Here is a 9,017-nt window from a genome sequence, read left to right on the forward strand (position 1 = left end):
ATGAGGACCTGTGGTCTGCAATCCCTGGCCTAGCATTTTTTTTTATGCTTGTGGCATTTTTGTTCTGATAAACAAGGCTATACGTTAATACATACATACATACAATCACGCCTGTATCCCATAAAGGGGTAGGCAAAGCACATGAAACAAATAAGGGGTTGAAAGAAAACGAAACTGTGACATTGCAGTGACAGGTTGCCAGCCTCTCGCCTACGCCACAATTTAACCCATATCCCACAGTCGCCTTCTACGACACCCACGGGAAGAAAGGGGGTGGTGAAATTCTTAACCCGTCACCACACGGGCAACGGGGTATATGTTAATATTAAAATAAATCAAATATACTTACTTTCCTGAATTCACGCATTAAAGTGGAAGTTTAATTTAATTCGAAATAGGAATTTTAAGTCAGAATCTCTGTTTTATAAATTGTATAGAAATATAAATAGTAGGTATCCTAATCGGGATGTCACAAGCTGGTGTTTCATATAAATTCCGTAGGAATAGATTTTTTAACAGAACTGCGATAGAATTCTATCTCCGTATTTTATCTCTATACCGCGAAATTTCACGACAAAATGAAACAAACTGTTATCCAAGTTCTCAATAAACTGTCCTAATTTCAGAGTAAAGATTCAAACGGTAGCAGCAAAGGGGGAGTCTGAGCCCGAGAGGAAAGAGACCCGCAACAAGGTGGACGAGGACCGCAAGCACGAGATCGAGGCCGCCATCGTGCGCATCATGAAGGCGCGCAAGAAGATGCCGGTGAGTACTCTTTAAGACTAACGAAACTATAACTAAGACGAGGGCCGATGGCCAATAACGCGAGCATCGGATTCGCCCTTAATTCCACCCGCCTTATATATCCTACTGTACGTGGCAGGGTCGCCATGTGGTGTGGTAATCATGTTAAAATGATGTTGAATGTATTTGTATTTGTTTATTTGCTAATACACACAGATTACAATACAGGTCATGTTGGTGCGGTACAAATTCATGAGTGCATAATATACGCCACAAGGCATGCAAAATATTAATCCTATACTAAAGCTAGTCTTAGCCTAAAGAGCCTAATTAATACTCATTTTGCAATATTGTGATAATCATTTAAGTCTAAGATTTGGTCTGGATTGCGAAATGAATTATCATACGTTAAAGTAGTACTATTTAGCAATCCTCCTGCGATACCATCAGTTGGCTTTAATGAATATAAACTGAATGTTACGCAGCACACGCTGCTGGTGGCGGAGGTGACGGAGCAGCTGCGCGCGCGCTTCCTGCCGTCGCCCGTCGTGATCAAGAAGCGCATCGAGGGGCTCATCGAGCGCGAGTACCTGGCGCGCACGCCCGACGACCGCAAGGTCTACACCTACGTCGCATAGGTGCGTACTGCCCGACACCCGCCAGGCACGCCACGAGAGACACCGATTTTGCCATTCCCCGACACCTCTATAAAGCTTATCATTCATGCGCGAACTCGACCGCCTCAACTCGACTCGAGTGCTGAACGAGCGGATCTTTTTACGGGTCGTGGTGAATGCTGGACTTTAAAAGTGAACAGCGGTTCCCGGTCCGGTTACATTCGATTGTAACGGACGTTGTTTTAAATGAAAAATATATTTACTATTTTGGAACTGCGTTATATGATTGGAAATTTTTATTAATGGCAAAATTGTCGTGCACCAGAACATGTCTTACTATAGTTTGTGTCATCTTTCTTCGTGATCGACGGACCGTTTGTTTCTCTCATATACGATGGTCGGCTGCGACCGACCGGTCCCTCGAAGCCGGGCATGATTGATTCTTTCACACTTCACATACCATTTGATGCATTAAGCCGCGTTTATATTTGTCTGTTGTGTTGTGTCGTGACGCATCAGAACGGTATCGGTTTCAACCATTTAATATCGTTGCATTCACATTTATCTGATGCACTGTGTTGTGACGGCTTGTGTTGTGTCGCGTCACAAGCGATCCCGGTCCGCGTCAGACCGGGTGAGGTACGGGGGGCGGGGCAGCGACACGACACAGCTCCTTTGGCTAGTGTGAACGCGCCAGTCTTGTGTTGTTACGCGTCAGAGCTGCAAGTATGGATGGCGAACTGCTCGTTGAATACGTACGGCAATACGAAACCATTTATCGACGTTCTAAAATACTGATGAAATTTTTCAGGATCACTCTCAGCTCTTTAACGAGACTATGAAACTCGCCTTTACTCTCTCTTTTTCTATTTACTGGATGAATCCAATACCTCCTTCTCTTTTTTCTTTTGTAAGAAGCGTAGCCAGCGCCAACAATTGCAATTCATCTTCAAAATCGGAATCTGAATCGGATGATTCTTGAAAAAACATTGTGAACGTGTGAGCTATCCGAGTGCTAAGAACGAACTGATAAAAAATTGCGTCAGAATGCGTCATAACACGTCATATTAATGTGAACAGTAGCCATCACGACAAAGAGCATCACAACACGACACGACAGACAAATGTGAACTTAGCTTTATTTATTTGAATCTCCATCATGCCAGCCCGACAGAAATAATATGTATGTATCCCATTTAGAAACCTTATTAGCATAAAATGTGTTTTGGGAAATATGTTGTAATTACCACTTATAATTCTTGAGGAAAAGCTGTCCCTTCTAGGGGCCTTCGTTTGCAATGTTGTGTAATCTGGTTGCCCGAGCTAATGTTACAATAGTGCTGTATTACATAACGCCTCACGAGCCAGCAGTCTGCGCCGACCGATCGGTCGATAAAGAACTGACGTAGGTAATAATTTAAACAGGATCACACTATAATTATTAACTGTTATAATAAACACGTATGAAGCATAGATTCCAGTGTACGTCCGCTTTAGATTATTTAATAGTATTTTGTTATTACGGATGGAAATATGTCTTAGAGTTATTCTTAACGCATTGAGATTTTAATCAATGTAAAAATATTGTAAATACCATTGTAGGTTTAGTTGGATCCTTTCGAAATGTATTATGATAGTGTTCCTCATAATTTCCAGAAGCAAATATATTAAAATTCTCTTTTGTAACAGTATGTTTTATTGATATCTCAGCTGAATGGAAACAAGGTAAACACAACGACTGCCGCTTGGCTTTTGTTAACAGAATGCTGTTAACAAATACGAACATCATTCCATGCATTGGTCTTGGGTTTACTTTGTTTCTGTCATTTACCAACTTAGTCGGTTTTCACATTATCCGATCCGATATCGGAAGGATTTCAATAGAATAAATCCAAGATGGCGCCTGTAATGTATGGGATATTGTGCCGACATCCGATATCGGATCGGATAATGTGAAAACGCACTTATTCGGCGGCCTGGTAGCCTAAAATGTTGCATGTTTAGTATTTACATCAAAAGCCTCAATTGGGTTTTATTTTCAGGCCATCGCACTTCAAGATTGTTCATTCCTTGAATGGCAGATGCAAAGTTATTAGTGATAGAAGTAACAAAAGTAATTAAATTATTTCAAATAAAACTTATTAGTTATTATTTCGAGTTATTTTATTGCGATTAACATTGCTCCACATAAGTAAATTAATGGCATTAAATTACAACCATTAACAAAAGCTCTATTTGGAAATGGGAAGAAAAAGTCTGCAGGTAAATGAATATTAAAATCTGGGCTGCCAGCAAACTCGTACGCAGGTGGTTTAGTGACGTCGACGAAGGTCACGTCCACTGTCAAGACGGTGGAGACATCATCCACTTGGAAAGTAACATTCCGCTCTGTTCTTTGCACAGTTGCTGTAAGGATTTTGTTTTCAAGTTTATCATTCGCCTCACTTAGGTCAGCGTATGTAAACATTAGAGATACAGCTGTCACTATATTGCGACAAACTAAAGTCGATTTTCCATCAAGGAATTCTCCCGTTATGGAGTCTTTCATAAAGGCTTGCGCCTGTAGTGGAATCCACTGGGAGTCTTCTTGTCCACGTGGATTGCCATACGGAGAAACAAATGATGTGTAATTTAATCCTAAATATTCTTGAATGCTGGTATGGATCATTCTACATGTTTGTGTGCCATTGTGGGATAAAAACTTGGGTTCCAAATTCAATCGGCATTTAGTTCTCTTATTTAAGCCAAATTTCAATTCATCTTTTGCTGTATTAGATACGGTACATTTTCCATTTTCATTAACAGGCAGTATGAAATGATTTTGCATTGAACTGCTGTTGAAGAAATTCTCAGTGTGATTGCTTTCAACATGCGACACGATGACTGGACGATTAGGAATGTAGCCTGGATTACCACTGAATTGAACAGTTTGTTCAATTGATGTGTTTGCGAGGTAAAATCGCACACTTATGTCTTGTGTCATCATGGGCACATTCATTGACACATTCTGTGTGAACATCTTGACTGTAGCATTAAGAATCTTTAAATTGTGGTAATAAAATGTGTAGTCAATTTTCAGTGCAATATGTGTGCATTGACTATCTGTGCAGAATGGTTCGTGTATAGATTTGTTGTAGTATACGCATGACGTATCGTTGCAAACAATGGCTGTCCAGTTGGTGCAATGAACATTAGAACAATTCTGTAACAACATAAATACAAATCTATTAAAAGAATAAATTGAACTGCCGGAAATAAATCGAAAAATAAAAATAGCAGATTTAAGAACATAATGATTACTTACGGCCTGGTCACGACATTGGTCTAAGCGCGACAGCGGTGAGCGGTGGCCATACATTGGAGCGAGATACAGCGATGGGACTTTTCATTCGCACGTATGGCTTCCGCTCACCGCTGTCGCGCTTAGACCAATGTCGTGGCCGGGCCGTTAGTATGTTATTCTAATTTCGTACCAAAGTTGATGCGTTCAAAGTGCGATCTATAACACTTATAACCATGGTTTCTTCGATTGTTTTGTAAAGTTGTATCATTTCTAAGTGCGTTAATTTTACATTGCATTGAATTCTTTCATCCTTTAAAAACTGAATCATTTTTCTACCTGTGCAATAGTGGTTTACTTCTGGGTTTGATACATCTGTAAGAAAAACAAAGTTAGGTATTTTTTATACTTTTAACTCCTTTTGGTATCAGGATAAATATTAGCTTAGAAAAATAACTTTATAACTTACCTAAATATCCTATCGAGCCATTTTTCAGTAACCATATTGGATCACCAGATTTATACAGTTCCTTAGAAAATTCTATATTATCCTTTGATGTTTTCGTTTTATGCCATTTTAAAGTCGCATCCATAATTTTAGTAGCAAATTCTCTATCATACTGAAAGGAAATTTTAAATCAGTGTGAAAATTTCTCATTTTACTTAGTATATTTATGACATAATTAAAATATACAATACCTTGTTAACATTACGTTTCTCTGGTAAATTTGTTTTTGCTATACAAAATAGATTACCAATAAAATTAGTTGTTTGTGGTTTAATACTGAATTGAGGATAGCATACATCATTTCGCCTACCATCTGGAGCCTCTTTACCACAATTCTCAAATAAATTAATGTCTGCGTCCGAACAATCACTGTCACAACAGCAATTAATATCACACACTTTGAACTGTAAAAGGAAATAAATAAAGTAACTTTTTCTGTTATTTTGAAAATTTATATAATTTATATAATCTATGCACATTCTTCTATATAACTTACCAACAGATTACAATGACACAAGTCTTTGGTAACACTCTTCTTAGGACTAGAAATTGGTTTAGTTACTGTTTTATTTTTCTTTTCAAATAATGTGAACTCTGTGACATTCTCTATTTCTGTGCTGGAGTAAAAGGTATCTGTCGTAGTTTCAACATCTGACACGGAAGAACTTTCATCAAACAGGTCTTCAAATGTAGTGCTGAAAGTATCTGTGGTTGTTTCTAATGTGCTACCATTTAAAGTAGAGTTCTCATATTTTTTTGGGTCTGATGTTAGGTTTTTGTTTTCTTGTATCTGGCTCAGAGTACGGTAATATAGTGCATGGGGTTTCTTAGAGTATTCTTGCAGTATGTCACGAAACAGTTTTTTATTGCTAGTAATGTTAGAAATCAGTGGTTTTACATCTGGCTTTATTCTTTCTTGGATAAAGTCCATAAAACTAAACTGTATCAGTATGGAGAGCAGTGTAAACCCAAGGTAAGTAATAATCTTCATTTTTACTTATACTCTATACCAAATTGGCTAAAATTTCTTAAGATAATGTCAATTTGTAAAAATATGTTGCCTTTGGACTCTGTATGTAATTTGTACCTGAAATATAAAATGATATTTGCCTTACAATAAAAAAACAGCAAAATATAATAAAGAATACTAATTAATGATGACTTACCTATCTAAACCTAAATTAATTAAGTCAGTTTGTAAGAGCTGATGAGATCCACCGAGAAAGTATTGTTTTACTCGATCAGTGAGGTTAGTGGCAGCAGGAGCCCAACATGGCACCTTTATGGAGTGATGACCCGGGACGGCTGGTAAGCTACAACAACTATATCCCACTATCCAGGAGCGACTCAATGAGTCCAAACAACTTACTTGTAATACTAATTTTGGCCAACCTAGAAACATTTCGGGAATAAGTTAATGAAAATCAGTTGAATCAAAAATAAGTTGACTAAAACGTCTAAAAGAATCTATAAATACTAAATATCAATTTTATTAATCAAAGTAGTGGTTACCCTGGACACCCTTTGTTATGTAATGAATATCGAGCGGTTGAGTCCAAACAACTTTGTTTTCGTGATCTGGTTTTGCCGATACAGTTTGGCCTTCTGAACACCCAGAAATAACCGTCCAATTTGGACCTGAAAATCAACAATTATGAACAATAGCCCATAAGGTTATGAATGTTGTGATATATGAAAATGTAACTTTACTTACCAGACTGAAAACTATATCGGCAGAATAATGACGATCTTGATTGAAAATCCGATGCACCATGCAATTGCCCTAATATATGCAATTCAGCCATGGGATTAATTTTGTCGCAAGATAGTATTGGCTTAGCATGAATGCACTTATGCGTAAATTTAAGGGATTCATTAGTAGCATTTATTTTAAAACCCTGATGTTGTTATTCTTTGTTACTATGGCAACTGAACTGTCAAAGTGACAGTGACATTTAATTTTGCGTTTCGTTTTTACAAAAAAATGGTCTATAATGATTTATGCTTGCACACGGTGCAAGCATAGACGGCCAAGCCAACCAAATCTTGGCACTAAAAAAGGCTGCAAAGTTGCAAATCTTGGGCTCAGCAGCCAATTTTCTTCATGAAACGCGTGTCTCCTTAAACCTGTAAGTTGGCAAAATAATGGTTTAAAATCTCATAAAAAAATTGAATGTCGCGCCGTTTTTTAGTGCCAATATTTGGTTGATGAAGGTAATGTAATGGTATGGACTAATAGTATGGGTACTTGTACCGGCAAAGCTTTCGAAAACATTAAACATAAGTCAACAACGAACTAAGTTTCAGCGGCGAAAAACACCTTACCATTGCTGGTCCCATAGCCGAATGCAGAGGCGGCACACCGCGATTCAATCGCCGCGCGACGAGTACATGCGGGGGGGACGAGTTCGTGGCCCACAGGTGACAACTTTCGCGCGGCGCAATAGAATTCAAGTAATTATAGTAATATTAGTAATAGTGCTTCATTATATTCAGGAGCAATAAAATAAAATTCTAAAAAGGACTAAAACAGTATTTATTCAACATTAATCATAATAAAGAACATAAAATAATGACCTAAATTTTACCGCTTAAATACCTACTCTCGATTTGCAGCTACAGTGATTAAACAATTTTAATAATCAATTATTTCACAATTCAAAAAGTAAAAACAAAACAATCGTTTTAAGTAAATTAAAATTAAACATTGGTTGGGTCAATTAAAATGATAAGGAATATCACGAATCATCATAATGAGAGTAACACTTAACAATCACAAGTAGGGTTCATTTAGATGGCGCGAGAACACTTTTCGATTATGAATATATCCGGTTTTTTAATTATAAATGGGCTTCCTCTTGGCCACTGACTAGCCAAAGGCCACGACGCGGCCTACGGTGGAGTGAGCTCGTCCAGAAGATGCTTGTTCACTTTTGATTTGAAGGAAATTCTCATGCGGGTTCTCGCACCATGTAAACGGGCCCGTACGCTCGAACTAGCTCGAACAGTAGCTTAGCTACACATAGGGATTTATAATCGCTTTTCATTTAATATTAATAATATTATCAACAACCTCAGAACTGCGAAATTCAGAGAAAGCAGTTATGCATAGTTCAGCAAAGTCGGTATGCGTCTGAACTGAGTTTAGACTCGGTAAGTTTCAATGCGACAATAATTTTTAAGAAAAAAAAACCGCCGCCTTTGGGGTTCTGGTGAAAGCTACTTGCGATTGTTGGATTATGTAGAAATGTGTTTTTAAAACGGCTTTTAATACTATAATTATTTGATGGCAACACAAATGAATATACGTACTTATACCGTTAAGGTTTGAGGAGTTTCCTCAATTCCTCATGAATCCGATTATAAATGAAAATGAAATCAAATATTTATAAGAAATAGGAGCTTGACAAAATTTGACTTGAAAACTCAATATTCTTAACAAACATAACTAAATAAATGTCACTGTTCTGAACTTAAATGCATGCTATTCTTATAAAAATACCAAAGTTACTATAAGTGTGCCGTTTAGATTTAAGGAGTTCCGTTCTGATCTTCAGCAGCAGTTCCACTGCACCAAATGTCACTGTTCTGGACGTAAGTGCATGCTGTTCTTATAAAAATACCAAAGTCACTATAAGCGTGCTGTTCAGATTTGAGGAGTTCGGTTCTGACCATCATCAGCAGTTCCACTGCACCAAATGTCACTGTTCCGTACGTAAATGCATGCTGTTCCTTAAAAAACACAAAAATCACTAAATGTGTGCCTTTCAGATTTGAGGAGTTCCCTCGATTTCTCCAGGATCCCATCACCAGAACTGGGTTCTGAGAAAAATGGGACCAATCTGTATGCATATACATTCAAACAAAA

The 9,017-nt window shown here is 37.8% G+C and overlaps 2 protein-coding genes across 8 annotated transcripts in view; one reads left to right on the plus strand and one right to left on the minus strand.

Annotated features, from left to right (window-relative positions):
• LOC125226791 (cullin-3-B) overlaps positions 1 to 3,512 on the plus strand; it is a 30,837-nt gene extending 27,325 nt beyond the window's left edge. For 2 of the 3 annotated variants that reach the window (XM_048130888.1, XM_048130887.1), the window contains exons 14-15: positions 627 to 765; positions 1,230 to 1,832. In XM_048130888.1, the coding sequence (XP_047986845.1) occupies positions 627 to 765; positions 1,230 to 1,382 (292 nt within the window). In that variant the 3' untranslated portion in view covers positions 1,383 to 1,832. Of the gene's footprint in view, positions 1 to 626; positions 766 to 1,229; positions 1,833 to 3,403 lie in introns of those variants that run through there. The other variant, XM_048130886.1, reaches the window with a different exon arrangement.
• On the minus strand, positions 3,506 to 7,583 carry LOC125226793 (B9 domain-containing protein 2-like). 5 transcript variants are annotated; one of them, XM_048130889.1, is made up of 7 exons: positions 7,475 to 7,574; positions 6,662 to 6,787; positions 5,646 to 6,236; positions 5,341 to 5,553; positions 5,111 to 5,261; positions 4,835 to 5,016; positions 3,506 to 4,563 (listed from the first exon to the last, which is right to left on the minus strand). In XM_048130889.1, exons 3-7 carry the CDS (start codon positions 6,138 to 6,140, stop codon positions 3,520 to 3,522), a joined length of 2,085 nt encoding a protein of 694 aa, XP_047986846.1. In that variant the 5' UTR covers positions 6,141 to 6,236; positions 6,662 to 6,787; positions 7,475 to 7,574; the 3' UTR covers positions 3,506 to 3,519. The 5 variants fall into 5 exon arrangements, with proteins under 5 accessions (XP_047986846.1, XP_047986850.1, XP_047986847.1 ...); XM_048130894.1 differs by having other exon boundaries at positions 4,423 to 4,563; positions 4,981 to 5,016; positions 7,475 to 7,582; XM_048130893.1 differs by lacking the exon at positions 6,662 to 6,787 and having other exon boundaries at positions 7,475 to 7,522.
• Positions 7,584 to 9,017: the final 1,434 nt, after the last annotated feature.

Source organism: Leguminivora glycinivorella, chromosome 6, assembly GCF_023078275.1.
Source record: "Leguminivora glycinivorella isolate SPB_JAAS2020 chromosome 6, LegGlyc_1.1, whole genome shotgun sequence".
Classification (NCBI taxonomy): domain Eukaryota; kingdom Metazoa; phylum Arthropoda; class Insecta; order Lepidoptera; family Tortricidae; genus Leguminivora; species Leguminivora glycinivorella.

Bases quoted from the DNA above. Each gene is read 5' to 3' on its own strand.
- LOC125226793 (XM_048130889.1), bottom strand. From the start codon at position 6,140: ATGAAGATTATTACTTACCTTGGGTTTACACTGCTCTCCATACTGATA. The intron at 5,017-5,110 runs GTAAGTTATAAA...TTTTTCTTACAG, and splicing joins TGGCTCGATAGGATATTTAG to ATGTATCAAACCCAGAAGTA. The intron at 4,564-4,834 runs GTACGAAATTAG...ATGTTGTTACAG, and splicing joins CTTTGAACGCATCAACTTTG to AATTGTTCTAATGTTCATTG.